The following is a 21,747-nucleotide window of genomic DNA, read 5'->3' on the forward strand; positions in this document are numbered from 1 at the left end:
GACCCATCATGGACTTGCGCGGTTTGAACAAACTCCTCAGGAAGTTCAAGATGGTTACTCTCTCTCAAGTGCTCCAGGCCCTTCAGCTTCAGGACTGGTTGGTGTCTCTCGACATCAAGGATGCTTACTTCCATGTGCCGATCCATCCCAAGCACAAGAAGTACCTGAGGTTCGCGGTTGGCGACTCGCACTTTCAGTTTCGGGTCCTGCCGTTCGGATTGACCTCCGCCCCGAGGGTTTTCACCAAGCTCATGGTGGTGGTGGCAGCGCATCGAGGCAAGGGGGGGATTCACGTCTAGCCCTACCTGGATGATTGGTTGATCAGGGGGAGCTCTCCCGGGCAAGACCTGGATCATCTGTCCGTCACCTGCTACTCCCTTCACAGGCTGGGCTTCTCCCTCAATTTAAAGAAGTCCCATTTGACGCCAACACAGCGGCTCCAGTACATCGGAGCAGTGCTCGACACTTCCCTGGGGCAGTGTTTTCCTCCCCAGGTGAGGGCTTTTCACATTCAGCAGATGGTGCACAAGTTTCAGCATGCCCAGACGCTCCCAGCGTTCGAGTTCTTGAGGTTGCTCAGCCTCATGGCATCCTGCATTCTTCTGGTGCCAGAGGCTCGCCTGCGGATGAGATCTTTGCAGTGGGCACTCAAGATGCAATGGTCGCAGTCCTCCGGCAGGATGTCGGACCCGGTTCAGGTGCCGCACTCGGTCGCCCAGGACCTTCTGTGGTGGGCCGTCGAAGGCAACTTGATGAAGGGGTCTCCATTTTGGCTTCCCTGGCCGGAGGTGACGATCATGACGGATGCATCCCTCACGGGGTGGGGAGCTCATGCCAGTGAGCTGACAGTCAGCGGTCGTTGGTCTCCGTCGGAGTCCAGACTCCATATCAATCTGTTGGAGCTGAGGGCCATCAGGCTAGACCTGAAGGCTTTTCTGCCGACTGTGCGAGGAAAGAATGTCCTGATCCTGATGGACAACACAGTGGCCATGCACTACCTCAACAAAAAGGGGGGGACAGGGTCACTTCCTCTGTGCAGGGAGGCGATGCAGCTCGAGTTCTGGGCCATCCAGCAGGAAGTTTCGATCTCGGCAGTTCATCTGGCCAGAGACGGAAACATGACGGTGGACGCTCTGAGCAAGCAGAGCACGATCTCTCACGAGTGGGAGTTGGCTCAGGAGATTCTCCCGGAGATCTTCGCCCTTTGAGGGACCCCTCAAGTGGATCTCTTTGCCTCCAGTGTCAACCGGAAGTGCGAGAGTTTCTGCTCGCAGGAATTTCCTCCAAAAGGAGCCTTAGGAGACGCGTTTGTGGTGGAGTAGTCATTCCCGCTGCTGTACGCGTTTCCTCCAGTCCCTGTCATCCCACAAGTGCTGCAGAGGTTACGGAAGTTCGGTTCCCGGAGGATCCTCATTGCTCCGGCGTGGGCTCGGAGGACGTGGTACCTGGACCTTCTTGACTTGTCCATCTGCCCTCCACGTCGTCTTCCCTACCGAGACGATCTGCTCTCACGGGAGGGGGGTCAGGTTCTCCATCCAGAGGTCAGATCCCTCAACCTTCACGCTTGGCTTCTGAAAGGTTGATGTATAAGGATTGGGACCTCCCTGAAGACGTGATGGAGGTGTTGCTCTCGGCCCGACACCTGGCGGCGCTGTCCATCTTTAAGCGCTCGTCTGAAGAGTGTTCCTACTTTAAAATCCCTTTAATTTCACAGTTTCTGAAAGGGCTCACTAATGTGTTCCCTCCGTCACCTTTCCTGGTGCCCGGTTGGGATTTAAACCTTGTTCTTAAGTTTCTTATGGGTGCTCCGTTTGAGCCTTTACATTCTTGCCCTTTGAGGCTGTTAACTCTGAAAACTGTGTTTTTAGTTGCGGTTGCTTCCGCTCGCAGAGTGAGTGAGTTACAGGCACTTTCAGTTAAGCCACCCTTCACTGTATTTCACAAGGACAGGGTTGTCCTTAGAGTTCGTCCTTCTTTTCTTCCGAAGGTGGTTTCGGAATTTCATTTGGCCCAGAAGGTTGTTCTTCCGGCATTCTATCCTCCTCCGCATCCTGGTAAGGAAGAGGAGAGGCTCCATAGGCTTGATCCTAGGAGAGCTTTAAGCTTTTATGTTTCACGCATGCCCCGGGTCAGAGTGGACGATCAACTCTTTATTGGTTACGCTGAAAAGCGTTTGGGACAGGCTGTGACGAAACAGACTTTGTCTCGCTGGATTATTTTGGCCATCTCGGAGTGTTACCGCTTGGCGAGTAAGGACCCGCCAGCTGGCTTGCGGGCCCATTCTACCAGGGGTATGGCTGCATCTACTGCCCTGCAGAGGGGTGTTCCTATTCGCAACATCTGTGATGCAGCCACCTGGGTTTCAGTACATACATTTGTACATCACTATTCCCTCGATTCCATCCGAGGGCAGGATCTGGCCTTTGGCAAGGCGGTCCTTTGCTCTGCTATTTGATTGGCAATTCTAAATTTTGATTCTAAATTCTTTCCCTCCTCCTTGCTCTGGTACTGCTTTGGGAGTCTGTCATAGATATGGAATACGTCGGAGGACCTAATCCTCTCGAAGAACAAGTTACTTTCTTACCTGGTAACGTTCTTTCGATGGGATGGTCTGACGACGTATTCCATATCGATCCCTCCCTGCCTTCCCCTCTGCAGAATTTCTTTTGAGATTGCAGCTTACGTTCCACAAGGCTTTGTGTCTGACTGGCAGTTGACTAATGTCACACGTTCTGGGGGAAAAAACTACAACTGAGGCTATGGGCGTCGTGCGTCCTACTTATCACATCGGATGACGTCGAAGGAGGTCCTCGACGACGGCGCATTGACGTCATCGACGCAGGACGCAGACGCCGAAAAAAGTTTCCGAAGCAGCACAGCTGTGGTGATTACCTGTCATAGATATGGAATACGTCGTCGGACCATCCGATCGAAAGAACGTTACCAGGTAAGAAAGTAACTTGTTCTTTTGCAATACAAAGTGTTTCAGTGTTTCTTTGGGTCATTTGTATTACAATTTCATTTGTACTGATTCTACAGCCCTCTCTCCCTCCTAAGATGCACCTGGCTGCTCTGTCTGCGCTACCATGTACTCAGGTGGTACAGCCTTATACTAAGAGTGGAGTCTTGTACTGCCTCAGTTGAATGGTTTTACTAAGCCCTTAGTTGGACATCAGAAAAACTGTCCGAAAACCTCTCAAGGCCCAACTGTCCCTCGCAGTAGCAGAAGGAAAGGCAGTGTTGGGTTGCATCCTCAAAAATAATTTCGATGCAGCAGATAACGCAGGCAGAATCATCGCTGAAGGGACAATTTTAAAACTACATGCATGTCTTCGCCAGTCTGGATTCAAACTGGAGACGCAGGCAACACTACTGAACATGCCAATAGAACCCAATGTCCTGTTCAGAAAAGCTGTTGACGATGCACTGAAGTCGGCCAAAGAAGAGTATCACGCACTAAAATGTTTAGGCCAGTTAACTAATAAGCCACCAGGCCAAAAGAGGCAGAAGCAACTTTCGTCGCTTTTGAGGACAAAGCTCCCAAAGGGGTTCTGGTTATGGCCAAAATCAGGGCTCATCCTGGGGAAACAATCGGGGCCAAACCTTGCAAGGTTTCCAAAGGGGCCAGCGTAGATCTCGTGGCGGGGGGGGTCCTCCACTTCCAGAGGTGGAGCGACACCTCCTAAACAATGACCACCAGCTTCAGTTCCCCTCTCATGCCTCTCCAGTAGGAGGGCGTCTAACAAACTTCACCCACGCATGGGAGGGAATCCCCTCGGACAAGTGGGTGCTTTCAACTGTTGCAGGTGGTTATTGCGTGGAGTTACTTCAACGGCCTTCAAAGCATCCCCCGCGTCAAAAACCAACCACGAAGGAGGAGCGACGCATCCTTCTAGAAGAGGTTGCAACGCTGCTGCTCAAGGACGCCATCAAAATCGTCCCAGCGAACCAGGTAAACCAGGGTATCTATTCAACCTACTTCCTTGTTCCAAAGAAAGACCTAACAATGCACCCAGTATTTTACCTGTGCCCTGCAAACACCTATGTCAAGCCACAAAAATTCTGCATGACAACGCTACAAGAAGTAATCCCACTGCTAAAGTGGGGGGACTACATGGCAACATTGGATATTAAAGATGCCCGTTTTGATATTTCAATGTTCCCAGCGCACAGAAGATTCTTGCTTTTCAAGATAGCAAACCAGCACTACCAATTCAAGGTGCTACCCTTCGGCATAGCATCCGCTCCAAGGGTATTCATTTAAGTACTAGCGATGGTGGCAGCGCACCTGCGCAGGGAGGCAATCCCAGTGTACCCCTACCTGGATGACTGGGTTACGTGGAGTCGCACCAAATTTGCAGGCAAAATTCCCAAAGCACTATAAACCTTCTCTTCCAACTGGGCCTCTCAATAAACGAGAAATCAAGCCTGGTACCAAACAAGATCATAAACACGGAAGAATGGTTGGTTTTTCCGTCAAAGGAAAGAGTCCAAAATATGCTACTGCAAATACCTCATTATCAAGCCGGTCACCAGATAAGCGTATGCAAAGCAATGCATTTACCAGGTCCCACAGGCGTGTTTGCGTCCCATGCAGGAGTGGTTATGATATGGCATTTATAACGCGGCTATACACAAGTGTTTCAAAGCGCAACAAGGCAAGGGACGGGGAACAGAGGGAAGACTGAGACAAAGATCTTATTAGGCCAAGTAACATTGAGATCGTGCAAGTGTAGGGTTGACGAAACAGTGGTCTCAGGCAAGCAGTCAGTGGGACGATCTAGTGGTTGTTTCGCCAACACTAGTACAAGACCTACGCTGGGGGATAAAGGAGAATCTGTTGATTGGGAAACCCTTCACAATCCGGCAGTGCAAGCGGTAGTAACAACATACGTGTCACTCTCTGGGTGGGGGGCACATCACCTTCATCTCACAGCACATGGTCTGTGAACTCACATCACGGCACAGAACCACTTCAACCTGCTGGAACTTCTAGCGGTATTGAAGGCGCTCCAGGCATTCAACGCACAGCTGACAAATCAGTCGGTTCAGATCCTGACCGACAGCACCACTGCAATGTTCTACATCAACATGCAGGGAGGCACACATTCTCCAACGGTCCAAGCTAGCACAGAAAATATGGACATGGTTACACAAACGGGGGATCTTTCTATTTTCCCATCACATTCCAGGGGAACTCGACACCCTAGCAGACTCGCTGAGCAGAGTTCCCCTACCAGAGGAACATGAATGGCAACTAGACACAAATGTCGTAGACCACATCTTCTCACAGTGGGGTTACCCCACAATAGACTTGTTTGCTACAAGAGAAAACAAGCAACGCCCAGACATTGCGTCCAGGTTTCCCCGACCACACCCCAAGGGAAACGTTGTTTGGATGAGCTGGTCAGGAAAATTTGCTTACACTTAGTTAGGGTGAATTCTCATAAAAGGGCTAATTCCCTTCACCTTAGAGGCCCCGAGCAACTTTGCTGGATTTTGAGGACTTTGTTTACCTGGAGACGGTGTGAGCCTTTTTTCCCCACTCTCTCATGTATTTTGATGTGTGTTTTACTCTTGTGTTCTTTGATTATGGAGTTTTAGACAACTCCATAGGCATCATCTTTTCATTTGTGTTACACAGCACCCTCAGTGCAGTGACACAGGGAAGCCTTTCAGGATGTCCGAAGGTTTAAATACCTTCTCTGGGATAAACTGCTGTTTCCCAGAGAAAGTAAAGTTAAATTGACTTTACTAGTCTTTTTAAATTTCCTAGACCCAGCACACCCGATCTTACAATAGAGTGTGGGAGGGGTTACTTAGTATCCCCTGTGTCTAAATACTCATTTAGCAGTCAAATGCTACCCTTTCCTATCGAAATGGATGGTGGCAGTGGTTTTACAACGAACTACCATATTTTTCCCGACCGCGAACACTGGTAACGAAAAATCACGGGAGCCATGTTTTTCAAGATGGCGTCTGAGCCCCCTCTGTAAAAACGGGCCGGTCTTCTTTTTCTGCTGTTTTTTTTTTTTTGAAAGGTCCTTCTAGAGTTTGTCTCTGCGCGCCCTTTGTTCCTACACCTTTGGCGGGCTTCAGGACTGAAGACCGCCTCTGGCGCCTGAGTGTCTGGGTTGGGCAGGAAGTGAGTGAGGTGCCCGAAACTCCCTGTGCTTAGTCTCCTAGGAGACCCAAAGGCACTCTGGCGTGATTGGTTGGCTGACTGTCCGGCAAGAACCGCCACCCTGCTGGGTGAGTGACAGCTAGGCTGGAATGAATGGGAAAGAACTGAATAAAAGGCGAGTCTCTTGGCTTGGAAGGAAGAGTCGACCACTGGAATGAAAGAACGAAGACGAGCTCGAAGAGGGCAGCTGCTGCAACTCCTGCTGCAGGTCCGAATCGATAAGTTGACCTTGACAGAGGAAGCCCATGCAAGGACGACTTCTCCCTTTGAGTTGGTGGGACGAATCAACTCATAAGCCACCTGGATACCATTCTCGGAGCTGGTTGTATTTTCCTCATAGTGCTGCAGGAAACCGAATAACCAGGGAGAGGGACACCAGTTTGAGTGCTTGTCTACAGCTATCGGAATTGAAGATTTGCCAGCTTTTTTGACCAGTCCCAGTGCAGTGCTGGAGTCCCCTGACGTCCTCTCTCTTGTCCCCAAAACTGAGGTTCAGGAACAGCGAGATATGCAGGAACTGCCAGGAACAGTAGTCTTCAGCTGCATCTTTTTCTTCATTATAAGGTACTTGGAAAACCTGATCGAGAGAACTTGCCTCTCACTGCGAAAGTGTGTGAAACTTTTTCAACCTCCAGGCCTCATCAGCTTGTGACCCAGCATATGATTTTTCCTTTTGCAAACTACCTCTGAGAACTTTTACAGAGACTTTACTTACCAGAACCATTTTATCCTATCTAAGACTTTAGCCCATTGACTTTGGTCTAACCTATTGAATTTTATCAACTCTTCTGGTGAACTCAAAGTATCTGCACTGTCTAAGAATACTTGTGAACTTTCTTTGGGATATTCCAATAACCTATACCTTTTTGCTCCTACTTCAAAGTAATCTAAATGCCTCAGAAATGTGAAGCTTAGTACTGAAGTATATTTGTGTATAATATTTAGTTGACTCCTTCTAGTGAATGTTTTATAACTGACTGTGAAATAAATGAATGTGTTTTACCAAGAAACCTTGAGAGTAAGAGTTTATTTGAATACTTGTGATTGTAGACCTTTGTGTAATAACATTACTGCTCACATTCCCTCTTGAGATAAGCCTGACTGCTCAGCCATGCTACCAAAAACTGAGTACAGACAAAGGTTGGCTTTGCTTACACCTGTAGTCCTAATTGTGTGTGGTGGTCCCAGAGGGTACTGCATACAATTGTGCCTAACACGCTTTTCCCCCAACAACTCTAATGAGCAGGGTGGTGAACAAGATTCACAGAGAACAGATGACGCTCATCCTAGTTGCTCGCATGTGGGCAAGACAACCATGGTATCCACATCTGCGCAAACTGGCGATGTGCGAACCCATCAAAACTCCCATGCCAGAGCTATATGCTGACCCAGCACTGGAGAATAACAGTACACCTGCAACCTCACTCAATGAACTTGGCAGCACGGCTCCTGAGGTCATAGAGATTGGACATCTAAATCTACCACAGAAGTGTATGGATATCCTCAAGGAGGCATGTAAACCAAACAACAGACACTCTTATTCCGACAAGTGGAGGAGATTTGTTATTTGGTGCCAGTCTAAACAAACCCTGTAGAATGTTCTCCATCCCACATTCTAAACTATATGCTCCACTTGTTAGACTCAGGGTTAGTTTTCAACTCTATAAACGCTCACCTGGCAGCTTTATCAGCTTACACCACCTCTCAGAGTAAAGTGTTGTGGTGGAAAATTCTCGTCATTAAAGCTTTCATGGAAGGAGTACAGAGACTTCACCCTCAAATTTCGAACCCACCGCCAGGATGGGACTTCAATGTAGTACTTGCAAAACTCATGGGACCTCCCTTTGAGCCTATGCATAAGTCAAGTCTTAAATACCTGACATATACAACTGCCTTCTTAGTGGCTATTACATCCATAAGAAGAGTTAATGAACTTCAAGCATTGTCATTGCAGGACTCATGCTTTGTCATCCACAAGGATCAATTGGTTTTACGAACACACCCTAGGTTTTCACCTAAATTAATTTCCAAATTTCACTTAAACCAATCCATTGAGCTACCGGCCTTCTTCCAGAACCCAACAAGCTCAGCTGCGGTAAAACTCCAGGAGGGCGGTCCTTTACTATGTAAACAAGACCAGACTGCTCAGAAAAACAGACCAACTGTTTGTCTCTGTAGCACCCGGGAGAGAAGAACGCATTTCCAAGAATGCCATCTCCAGATGGATAGTCAGATGCATACAGCTCTGTTAGTCATTATCAAGTGAGACACTGCCTTTCACACCAAGCGGCCACTCAACAAGGGGTACAGGAGCTACTTTGGCTTTTATCGCAAATGTCTCGTGGACACAATTTGCAAAGCAGCTACATGGAGCTCAGTACACACTTTCACTCAGCACTACTGCATTGACACTCATTCCAAAGCAGATACAGAGGTGGGACAAGCGGTTCTAAAACATCTATTCGCCGCTGATCCTTCTTGCAACCCACCACCTTCTCCTATCAATGCCTGCTATTCTATGCATAGAATGTGATCTAAGCAGATTCTACAAGCCTCAGAAGGGATACATCACTCACTATAATCATATTTCTGATGCTTGTATCTGCTTAGATTCACATGCGCCCACCCTTCCTCCCCTTGAAAGGAAAGTGCATAGATGTTTATATGAGCTTGATCTGATCATATCTGCTTTATTCACCTGTACTCGCGCTACACTTCATGCTACCTCATGTCAGAAACAAAACATTCTGAGTGACCTTGACACGTGAAGGAAGACCATGAGTACAGTGGACGTCACACTAGAGATAGTGTTACTGGCACGCCCTGTCAACGTCCTATTTTGAGTTTCGAAAAAAACAACTGTAATACTCTGCAGCGTCCACTAGATGTCGGCCTTTGCATAGCATGTGAATCTAAGCAGATACAAGCATCAGAAATACGATTACGGTGAGTAATGTATCCCATGAATGTGCTTCCGGTTTAACATTCTCCATATTTTGTTAGGTTGTGGGGCTAATGAGGGTAATCCCACATGGTAGCATCGATGTCGACTTTGTATGTGCGATACAGAGACTTGGGGACACCTCATTGTGCAATGCCAAAAAGTGAATTTACTTCGTGATAAATGGCTCTGGGATTTGCTCTTGCACTTAACAATAGATCGAGCAGAATCAATGTGGGCCTCACTGTTTTTAGGCAGCATATATTTTCACATGTTAGGAGCTGTGACTTAATGTCTGTGGGTTTGTGAGAACAAGAATTAGCTATGTGTATTTACGATTTTATTGCTTTTGAAATATATTGTTGGAATTATTTTATATTTATATTTTATATGATGTTGAAATAAGTATATAAGAATTGATGTTAATGTATTAACATTTGTTATAAACCATAAATACAATAAAGACAAATGTAATTAAAGAAAATGTGCACCATTTTTGTTACAGCTACCAACTTCCCTTCTGTACATCAGAACATGGGTGCCCTTTCAGGGGTCTAAGTGCCCTTTATAAAATAAAATTAACATTATTTAACATTAAAGGGCAGCCAGCGCACGTTAGCAATTCATATTCAAAGCACAGAAAACACATTTGAATTGTAAGCGCTGCTTGAATGTTTGAGGATGAAAACATATATGGCACTATATATGGCACTAGTTTGGATTTGGTTTGTGTGCATTGAAGCTATTTTTCTTTTCATTTTTTCAAGGCAAAGAATTCAAGAGATGGAGGAGGAGTTACAGAAAACAGAAAGGTCCTACAAAAACCAGGTATGGAAGAATGAACAAAGTTGACAATCTCTGTTAAAGTCATGAACATTACATTGTTCCTCAAAAGGAGAGGTACACTCAACATTTTTATTTAAAGTATTGTTAAACAAATCAAAAAACAACTTTTTACAGTTTTTGGTAAATTATAATCAGCAACTTGAAGTCCTGATTTGCAATAGTGTGCAGGCATGCAGTTTGTATAGGTGTATTGTGTTTCTTTCATTCAGTGCTCTGGCGGCAATAATCAAGCCAGGCCCTCTCCAGCATTCTAGCGTGAACTTGTGCTTGTTTACATACGTCAGAGCAGTGAATACATACACACACACACATACACACACACATACACACACACACACACATGCGCACCCGCACGCACCCGCTGTTAAGGTAAGATTTTCATAGAATTGGTAAATATTCCTGAACTCTGTCAACCCCAGATCTTTTTTTCTTTACTGGTGGGTTATTTTTCCTTAATACCTCTGTGAGTGGGAACCTTTTTCCACACTCACAGAATATTTTACTCTTTTTATGGGTGTCATGTTTTAGACTCTCAACAGTGTCTTTTTAAAGTTATCCTCTTTAACAACTGTTTTGGCAATATGTACCTGTTGTTGCTGGGGCTTAGGGGCTCCCCTTTTAAACTTTCTCTGGCTAACCTTGAGGGAACTACAGTTCCCAGGGTAGAAAGGATCTTTGTATCCCTTTTACATTTTGTTAGTTGAACCCAGCATACCCCACCTTATGTGGAGTGCTGGGGAGATAAAATGTATCCCCTTTCACACTAAACCTTTAACAATTCTGTTACAGGGACAAGCTTACCTTCAATGGCTGGTGGCAGTGATACCTTGTATTCATTTGGTGCACATATACCGCGGGCTGTGGTCACAGCTGCAGTAAAGGCAACTACGGTTGCTCAGTTTACCAAAATGACCCCTGTCTTCTTTTTTCGCTATTTTTGTGTTTCTTGTCCTTTCTTCCTTCCCCTGACATCCAGGGCGGGAAATTCCTTTGCACTGGACTCCATGCCCAGGCTCCAGTCTGTCTGTGAAGGCAGGAAGCTAGGGAGGAGTCCACAACTCCACAGCCCTTTGTCTTCCTCCTTGCCTGAATGATTAGACATCGAGACCATCGCTTGTTGTAAAATGCAGGGAGAGAATGCCGAAGTTGTGCTGTAGTTCCTGTTAAATACTGTGAACCTGGGATCTGAAGACAAGTCGACCACTGGAACCCGAAACAGAAGAGGATGATGATGATGAAGGAAAAGCGGCTGAGACAATTTCCAGGGACCGGAGAGCCTGCTTTGTAACCAAAGCCTGCAGTAGCCCTTCCTTCCAATCGACCTGGGTACTCCGAAAACGACGACCCGAGCCTCGTTTGACCCACTAGACCCAAGAAGATCTGCATTTTGAGCCATCCCACGTGTTGCTGCGACTTTGCGGGGCTGCAATACCCCAATGCCCTGTGACCTTGAGCCATTGTACGGTGCACAGTCTTCTGAATCCCGCTAAAACTTCCTGGGCATCCTGGTCAATCTCCAGAGACACGAATCGAGTCCATGAAGTCTCCTCAACAGAGTGCTGGACCTTTGTAACGACGAGAATTCAACCGCGATTTTCTGTCTACTTCTGTGCTCCTCGAAAAGGCACCAAATCCACAGAACCGCATTCAGCCGTGAGGAAAACCTTGCCTAGAGCCTTCTTCGTTGATCCCTGCTGCAAAGCCCCTTCAAGGTCCTGTTTTCAGTCACCACGACAAGGAATCCACTGACAGGGTTTTTGGCTGCAGATCCTGAAGTCGTCCTGCTGCAAAATCTTGTTCAATGCTGAGACTGTGCTGGATTGGTTATTTACTTACCTTAAGTCTCTTAGGATTTCTGCGTAGCTCTGGGGTGTTTTCTGTGATGGGGAGGCCTCTCATCCAATGCACCCAGCCCCACTGCTAGAATCTTGCTAGCGTGTCTTCTGAAAAGCCCCAGGACCCTCTTCTAACGCTAGAAGTAAAGTACTCACCTGTTTGCCCAGTCTTCCTAAGGAGCTCTAACTTTTGCTACTTAACCTATTCTGACACCTCCTCTGCCACTGAGAACACTCATGCTCCAAGAATAAGGGAAAGACTTTTACGGGACTGAACATTTTGCCTAGAAAAGAAAATAATTGATTAAAAGTTACTTGAAAAAAGAGTTGATTGGTAACTGTAACTCTGTGAGAGTGAACAGTTACAAATGTTCTTATCTTGGATGTGTGATGCATTATTCTCAAAAGTATGGTTAACATCTTTCTATCCTTAGAAACCGTTTTTGCCATTCTAACAGAGTAGATCTGAAGGTATATTACTCACCTCTGATTAGGTTGTGCCTCTTCCCAAACGTAATGGGTTGGTTTCACCAGATTATCCCTGTTAGGATAATTGTGTAGAGGAAGAGCCAAATACCCCTACCAGAATCTCCGCTCGCATGTTGCCAATATGTTGGGAACCGGAAATTGCGAGATGCGCAGTGCCAGTGAGGATGCGTATACACTGCAAGTGTTAGGCAAAGTTTGAATGCAGTACCCTCTAGGTACACTACAAGCAACTATGACTACAGGTATAGGCAACCCAACCTTTGGTGTAAGCTCATACTACACAGTTTTGGTAGCGTGTTGAGCAGCCAGGCTTACCTCAAGAGGGGAAATGTGAGCAGTAGTGGAGTTACACAAAGATTCACAGTTAGAAGTATTCCAATGAACTCCTACACTCAAGGTTTCTTGCTTAAACATTTAATAAAGTATTTATCAGTCAGTTATAAAGCCTTCTTTAGAAGGGAGCAATATACAAACAACACACAAATACACTTCAATACTGTACACTTTGAGTTTCTGAATCACACAAGACCCTTGTGGGATGGCCCACAGACATAGCCTACATCCACAGGTGACTTTAGTAACACGGGTGCTGGGGACATTAATATCTTACTGTTGGCATTCGGAACACTCTTAAAAAGTTGGTAAAAGGCAAAGATTATTAGAACACAAGAGATCATCAATTTCTTAAGCAGGGCAAATACTTTCAGATAGCAATAGAAGAGTCATTCAATCCAATAGGTGAAGCCAAAGTCAATAGGCAAAAGTCTTTGTATAGGATGCAGCACTTCTGGTAAGTAAGTGGAAAAGTGTTTGCACAAGTTCTTAGGAGTCTTTGATGAAAAGAAGAATCAAATGTAGGGCCACAAGCTGATTAGACTTTTGAGATGCAGAAGTTACAAGCACTTCCACAGCAAGAGGTAAGTTCTCTTAGACGTGTTTTACAGTACCTTGGTAAAGAAGAAAAGATGCAGCTGAGGACTTCTGTTCCTGCAGGTCTGCAGATCTCACTGTTCCTGGGCCTCAGTCGTGGGGACAAGAGGGAGGACGTCGGGGACTCCTGTACTGGCACTGTCAAAATGGGCAACCAGCAAACTTTACTTTCAGTGGCTGTTTCGCGCTTCAGCTCCTTGTGGTTCAGCAAATAGCAACAAATGCGGTTCCTGGCTGTCAAGGTTGACTGTCCTCACTTCTGGGGTCCCACACTCTGCTGAGGGGGCTCAGGCTTGGTCAGTCCTGCTTCATGGGAGTCCGGAGGATCTTCCAAAAGCTTTAGGCCAGCTTAAAAGTAACACACACAATCTGGTGTCCCTCTCCCCGGCTATACTGTTCCTGCAGCAACTCTGAGGAAATTCAATCAGCTCTGAGATGGGTGTCCAGGTGGCTTACTTTGGAGTTGATTAATCCCACCAACTCAAAGGGAGAAGTCGTCCTTGCAGGGGCTTCTATGTCGATGCAAACTTGGTGATTCGGACCTGCAGCAGGGCTTCATCGGGCAAACTAACGGTCCACGAGTTGCAGCAGCCATCCTCTTCGTCGATTCCTTCGTCCAGTGGTCGACTCTGCCTTCCAAGCCAAAAGACTCGCCTCTTATTCAGTTCTCTTCCATTCATTCCAGCCTAGCTGTCACCCAGCAGGGTGGCTGTCCTTGCCGGACAGTCAGCCAGCCAATCATCACAGAGTGCATTCAGGTTTCCTAGGAGACTAAGCACAGGGGCTTTCGGGCACCTCCCTCACTTCCTGCCTACCCCAGACACACTGAAGCCAGAGGCAGGTTTCACTCTGAAGCCCCGCCAAATGCGAAATGATCAAAGAGATCAAACCTGCTTTGGTGCGCAGAGAAACTCTCTAAAAGGACCTTCCTACGAAGACCTGGTAAAAAAAGACGACCTGGCACCATTTTAGCAAAGATGGCTGGACGCCATTTTGATAAGATGGCTCCCGCGGTTACTTTACCGGAGCCGTAAACGGTCGCAGTAAATGCAAACCTGGGTAGTTCAAAGCTAAACCACTGCCACCAGCCCGTCAATGGAGGAAAGGGTAACATTACATTTTTTACATGAGCATGTAGACATAGGGGATACTAAGTAACCCCTCCAGCACTCTATTGTAAGATAGGGTGTGCTGGATCTAGCAATTAAAATGCCAAGTAAAGTCTATTTCACTTTACGGCTCTGGGAAACAGTAGTTGATCCCAGAGAAGGTATTTAAACCTTTGGGAAATGTGGAAGACTTTCCTGTTGGCACTACACGTGCTTTGTGACACAATTGTAAAAGATGATGCCTATGGAGTTGGTTAGACTCCATAACCAAAAGAAACAGTGTATGAAATCACATTAAAATACATGAGAGTGTGGGGAAAAAGGGTCACACTCTCTCCAGGTTAATAAAATCAAATCCTCAAAATCCAGCAAAGTTGCGGGGGGGTCTCTAAGGTGGAGGGAATTAACACATTTTTGAGAATTCTCCCCAACAGCAAGGAATCCTTGAGACAAGGTATCCATTGAGAAAGCCCTATATGCATTCACGAAGAAATAACGGTCTTCTGGAAAAAGTCCTGGAAGAAGTGTGAAAATGAACGTGAAAGAAGACTGGTGACGTTATACGAAGCAGAATTGATGCACCCAGGAAAGACAGAAATAAAGAAGGGATATAGATATTCTGTAGGATCTGAGGATAGAATATTGAAGTAAAGCAACATTTCGGGATCGAAGTGAAGATTGCTTGTGCAAAGAAACACTGAATCAAATGTAAAGTCATTTTACAATTGTACAGATGCAGTAACGCAAGTAGAGGAAGTGATCTTAAGTCTGACTACGTAGTAAATGGATTGCATCAATGCGCCAATGTATATACATAGGAATGTATAGAATCTGGATGTTCCACAATGCACTTTAGCAAACCTGAACCCAGTGAATAGAAAGGGATTTAAGTGTGGTGCAGTTGGAAAATAGCTAATGACGAAGGAGATTTCTGTTAAGGCTGGCTGGCCCAGTGTCAAGAGTCGGGGTCACCGTGAGCCTGGTGGTCTGTTAAGAAGCTACATGAACGTGAGAATGTAACAAACTTCTGTTTGAGGTGTAATACAAAAACACTGAAAGTGCCAAGAGTTCATCATTTAATAGTATTTTATGCAGCGAAAAGCTCTGAAACGTGGTCTCCAGTCACATCGTCAGATGGAAATAGACTGTGGGTCGAGCTACACCGAAACCAGAAGATAAGACCATGCCACACTCCCTTTCATTCCCAGACATAGTGAGCCTCTACAAGGCCGAGTTCAAAGCCTTAATTGAATGGCAGACCACAGGAGTGATGATGGAATAGGGCTAATTGGGTGGGGAGGCATGACCAGCCAACCCTCCTAGCACCTGGGGTAACCAGCTTGCGTGCTGCCAACAAGTGGAATATTCCAGAAGAGTACACGCGTGCCAACCAATTGTAGAGGGCCACATAGTACGCAGCCCTATAGTTTAGGAAGCCAATAGGGTGTTGAGTGTTCGTATGACACGGAAGATGACTTGCACTTGGGATGGACTTAGTTAGCCACCTGATCTTAGAGACCCAATCCCAACCCCCATTCGTATGGAATGTATACCTAAATGTTGCCTTTAAGCCTATCACTTTCCTTACTAGGTCATCTTAGTTTGCCACGTAAGATGATGTCAGTAGTGACACATTTTTTGTATAAGAATGCTGTTTTTTTAAGAAATGCATTGAGATCATGCTGAGCGAACGTCCGTTGATGTTCATTGTAACTACGTTTTAGATAATTGTTAATAGGACAGTACAGTGTTTTGGCAACTTCATTAGTCTGTTTGATTATTGATGTATGAGTAAGTTCTGCGTCCCCATAAGTATTGCTAGCTTGTCTTAAAGGGCCCCAGGTCCGGGGGTACAATTGTATGAGTGCCCCCCAACTGGGTCTTGCTTCCCCTGAATTGTTGTTAGCCTGTCCAGAATAGGTATGCATTAGGTTGTTGCCTACCTAGAAAAGCTTTGAGTCATTCAGTAAAGTGTAACATTGGGTTTTACTTTCCCTGTGCTGTTGTAGACAGACACAAGTAGAGTCTTCAGGTTCTAACTATCCCTTATAAGTCATACACCAGTTACTTGTATTGCTGGGAAAGATCTAATCTGGACTTCATTGTGAGATTAAAAAAGTATGAGTTTTACTTACCTTGAGTTAGCTGTGTGGCATCCAAAAATTAGTTACCATAGTTACTGCTTATCCCCTCTGTGTTTCACTGATCTCAAAAGCACCTGTAATTGAATATTGCATCCTTAGGTTTTACTCACCTACTATTATAACTGTGTGTTATCACAAAAGTAGTTAGATGTATTTACTATACCTGGAATAAGCGTTCCACTATTCACAAACTTATATTGTCCACTTGACGGATTATCTTATGTATACTGAGTCACTGTACAACTGGTAGGGTCTACTGCCCTTGCATTACTGCATGTAATTGTGAAAGTAACCATTAGTTTTTACTCCCTTAGAAAAGGTGTGACCTATACTGAATGTGTGTGAAAAGGTTTTGACTTCCTTAAAACTGCTGGCTGCTCTGTCTACGCTACCCTGAACTTGGGTGGTACAGCATTTTACTAAGAGTGGAGTCTTGTACTGCCTCAATGAATGGTTTTTACTAAACCCTTAGTTGGACTTCAGAAAAACTGTCCTAACACACGCACGTACATGTTCGAACTTTCAAAGGACAGCACTGTCCTATGAAAGTTATACTAGTATGGCAAACATGCCCTGCTCAACTACTTTCATTCTGCTGAACAGAAACTGTGTGCCGTGTTTTTATAACTTTCATAGAACTCCACAGTCCGGTGAAAGTTCTGAAAAGGCAAACAAGCCCTTTTTATTCAGTTAAACCGGTTGTGATTGCTGGGTCATTTCAAAGGGACGCTTTTGGTTAAGGGTTATCCCTTAGAGACACGCAATCTGGGTTTGAGTCGTGGCCTGTTGTGAGGCAAGATTGCATGGGAGACTGAACCAGTCTTGTCCTCTTGGGAATAGTTAACCCAACCTTTGGTATAAGCACTACACAAGTTGGTAGAGGGACTGCGCAGCCAGGCTTATCTCAAGAGGGGTCAATGTGAGGTGTAGGGTTGCAACATAGACTTTCACAATGACAAGTATTCAAATAACAATTACATCAAGGTTTCTTGATTAAACAATGATTTATTAATTTAAGTCATTTTTAAAATAAGCCTTCTTTAGAAGGGAGCAAATATGTACCACTTAAATATACTTCAGAATACACACTCCCAGTTTCAATGAAACAGTAGATACCCTTTTGGGATGGCACACAGACACATCCTACACCCTTAGGTGACTTCAATAGCTAGGACACTGTGGACATTGATATATCACTGGTACATTTGGAGCAATACTGAGTTTGGTGTCAAAAAGAAAAAGGTTAGGGAAGGAAACAATGTTTAACTGGTTTCTCAAACAGGTAAGCACTTTTGAGCCCCCAATGCAATGTAGAATCACAACACAAAATCAGAGGTTAGAAAAGTCTTCAAGGACAGCCAATGTCAATTGTGCAAAGTGTAAGGGAGCTGAGGCACTTCTTGAAGGTAAATAAGACTTGCACAATGTTATAGGGAGTTTTTGTTGAAAAAGAAATCACTGTTGACCACAAGCTGGGAAGCCTGTGAAAGGCAAAGCTGCAAGCAACTCTGCAAAAGGCAGCAAATGCAAGTTTCAACTGAGAGCTAGCAAGCTACACAACTAGAGGTAAGTACCCCTTAGTTTACACTACCTTAGGTCTGAAGAAACTGGTTCCAGCTGGCTTCTGTTCTTGTTGTAGGTCCTGCAGATCCTGTTGTTCCTGGGCCTCAGTCGTGGGGACAAGTGGTATGACGTCTGGGGACTCCTGCACTACGATTTGAAGGTCGGCGGCAGCAATGGGCAAAGTTGATATCAGAGGCACTTCGCGGTTTCAGCTTCTCGCAAACAGCACCACCGCGGTTCTTGGCTACCACTCTGGACTTTCCTCACATTTCGGGTCCAGCACTCTGTTGAGATGGCTCAGGCTTGGTCAGTCTTGCTTCCTGGGTGTCTGGAGGATCTTCCTGAAGCACAGGCCTGACTTAAAAGCGATGCACTCTATCTAGTGCTCCTTTCCCTGGCACTTCGGTTTCAGCAGCAGCAGTGGAAGTACAGCCAGATCTGAGAGTATGTCCAGACAAGTTCACTTTGGGGTTGATTGGTACCACAACCCAAGGGGAGAAGTCGTCCTTGCAGGGCTTTTCTTGTCAAGGTGAATTCAGAGCTTCAGCACAGCAGCAGGGCTTCACTGGGAAAACCAGGAGTTGCAGCAGGCGTCTCATCCAAGTTCTTCTTCGGATTCCTTCGTCCAGTGGTCAACTCTGCCTTCAAGCCAAAAAGCCTCACCTTTTATGCAGATCTCTCAAATTCATTCCAGTCTAGCTGTCAATCACACAGCAGGGTGGCTGTCCTCCAAGGACAGCCAGCCGGCCAATCACCTTTTGGGTGCATTCCTGTAACCAAGGGGATTAAGCACAGGGAGTTTTGGGCACCTCCCTCCATTCCTGCCCCTGCCAGACACCTTGGAGCCAGAGACAGGCTTCACTCGTGAATGTCATGATGCCTACCCCCGGGCATCCGGACCAGGCCCCTCAGTCCCGGGAGCAGGCATCCAGATGCTTAGAAAAAGCCCAGCAGCCCCGGCTAGGGGCTATCTGGGTACAGTCCTGGCGCCGTAGGCACCAGGCTCATAGAAGGAGTCAGTCCTGGCGCCATAGGCGCCAGGCTCATATGCTTACACTTACCTCATGCAGACCATGCTGCTAAGAATCCAAGCCAATGTGAAGCCTGAAGGGAACTACTTTACTTCAGGGACTATTTTCTTACTCGGGTGTGGTCTTGGGAGAACTTCTTACCTGGGACTACTTTGAAGGCTATTTAAACCACGCCTGAAGAGCAGCACACGCTTTGTGTTATTCTATTTCCAGCAGCGTAACGCTCACCATGCCTGCAAGTCAGCATCCAGCCTTCTGCCACGCCTGGAGCTCCTAGAAAGAAGGAGGAAAGATTAGAACAAGAACATTACTTCTATTTCTTACCTGATTCTGGATCCATCGCGCCTTCAAACAAGGAAAGAGACGTTAATTCTAGACGTGTCGCATCGCCCGCTGTAGCGCCGCGCTATTCTCACCAGCCTTCGCAGCACCGCCACGATCCGCCGCAGTCTTCATCACATCTTCGCCGAACTCTGGCACCTAAGGGGGACAAAAGAACAGCAAGGTGAGCCGAGATAATAAACAAAGGCAATCTCTGTTACCACCATAGACTTATCTGATTTTACCACCGGAGGCATTATTGTTCAAGATGTCATCATTTCTCACACTGCACCTGTAAAAGAGAAAGCAACAGATTAAACACCGGTATCATTTACCGGACAGTGTTGGGTAATACAGACTCTTACCTGAACGCACCAGCTGCCACGAGGCAATCTTCTCTTGGGTAAAGCTGCAAGATAAAAGGAATCGGACAAGAGTTAATATCAGACATTTTTGAACTCTTACAAACTATATACTTACGGTACCTTGCCAGGGACTTCAGAGTCAATCTAGGTCTGGAACTCTCCCAACTCCTTCGGACCAGTGAAGTAACTGGTTATCTACGCGCCCCTGCATTCCACGCAGGATGGAGAGCTCATCTTTTATAAACATAAGGTGAGACTATGAAAGGAGATATCGGAGGTGATTAGTGGGAAGAACAGTGGGGTGTTATCACTCAAATCCACGGGTGGCTAATTCCCTTTCTCCACTTTCAGGAAAATACTTCTACGGATCAAGCAGACGAAATTAGGCAGGCCAGTCCAATCTGTCACCTCTGCACTACACGTCACGTTGGTGGAGACCGCAGCTGTCCAGTTCCGATCAACGCCCCTGTGAGTAGCCTTTGTTCTATCATACCTCAGTGGCAGCGAAGCTGATTGGTCAATTCCACTAGTCAACCAGGAGGACCCTCTTCTTTGGGATTTTCAGTGTTTTCAAATGAGCATGGAAAGACTATTCGCCCGACATTCACAGGGACAGGCCCTGGATAACAAACTCTTGTCCCTGCGACAGGGTAACCATGATCTGCTAACCTATATCGCTACCTTCAATAGGTTGGTGGTGGAAACCGGATGGCCCGAGGTAAAACGAATTACATTATTCCATCGTGGGCTGCGAGGAGAACTGAAAGATGTTTTGGCTCAAGTTGTGAACCCACCTCAGGATTGCGCTGAATATATAGACTTAGTGGTCCAGATAGATCACCGACTTCAGAATAGAAGGCTGATCGAGCTAGGTTCGAGAATTGAGTGTTGGTTAAACCCAACGTTACCCCCAAAGTAACAGATGCACCAGAACCCATGCAGATCGGGGGGGGGGGGGTTAAAGGACCTTTAACTCAGAAGGAAAGAGAAAAAAGACGGCAATTGCACTTGTGTCTGTACTGTGGAACCTCGGGACATTTTCTACGGGATTGCCCGGTAAAACCACCCAAAAAGGTGGTAGGAGTTGCGGACAAAAGCTATACAGAGTCTGATTCGGGAAACGACCACGCCCGACAAGCGTAGAGGTCCGCTTGCAGAGCTTAAAGAAGGACACTCAGACCTCGCATCTAATCATACCAATGGTCCTTATAGATCCAAGGCAGCCATCACGTATACACGCAGTAAGAGCATACATTGATAGTGGAGCCATAGTAAACTACATGGACCACGAACTGGCTTCAAGGATGAACCTATCTCTTTGCAAAAGGACCACTACAGACGTCATCACTACTGTCGATGGAACTGAAATTGCCTCTGGGCCAGTAACTCATTCCACTACAGAGATGACACTGTTGGGTCAAGATGGGCATCGAGAAAGTATTGTTTGACCTAATCAAGGCTCCGCAATTCCAAATAATTCTGGGATTCCATGGTTGGAAACACATCCTTGTATCGAATGGTGAGAGAAGAGAGTGACCTTCCCAGATTGTGCACATACCTGTTAACCAGAAAAAAACCTTGAACCAAGGCCTGGCCACAGTCTCTAATCCAGTCGTGCCGTTACCTCAGGAATATCAAGAATTCCAGGATGTTTTTTCAGAAAGAACAGGCAAACACCTTACCACCTCACAGATCTTACGATTGTCAAATCGATCTCTTACCCGGTGCACAACCCCCATGCAGCAGGATCTACGCCCTTACGGAGCCCGAAAATCTTCACCCACGGCAATACTTGGACCAATACCTTGCTAATGGCTTCATTCGCCCATCCAAGTCTCCTGCATCCTCAGCTCTATTTTTCATGCCTAAAAAGGAAGGTGACCTTAGAACGTGTATAGATTACCGGGCATTAAACCACATTACGATAAAAAACCGATGCCCATTGCCTCTGATCCCAGAATTACTGGACCAAGTTAAGGATGCTTGTAT

At 46.1% G+C, this 21,747-nt stretch overlaps 1 protein-coding gene across 4 annotated transcripts in view; it reads left to right on the forward strand.

The window, feature by feature from the left end:
* MIA3 (MIA SH3 domain ER export factor 3) overlaps nt 1-21,747 on the forward strand; it is a 1,311,327-nt gene that overhangs the window by 814,367 nt on the left and 475,213 nt on the right. For all 4 annotated transcript variants that reach the window (XM_069608611.1, XM_069608610.1, XM_069608608.1 and 1 more), the window contains exon 21: nt 9,893-9,953. In XM_069608611.1, the coding sequence (XP_069464712.1) occupies nt 9,893-9,953 (61 nt within the window). The remainder of the gene's footprint in view (nt 1-9,892; nt 9,954-21,747) is intronic.

Source organism: Ambystoma mexicanum, chromosome 4q (genome assembly GCF_040938575.1).
Source record: "Ambystoma mexicanum isolate Mex_15411 chromosome 4q, UKY_AmexF1_1, whole genome shotgun sequence".
NCBI classification, from domain to species: Eukaryota; Metazoa; Chordata; class Amphibia; order Caudata; family Ambystomatidae; genus Ambystoma; species Ambystoma mexicanum.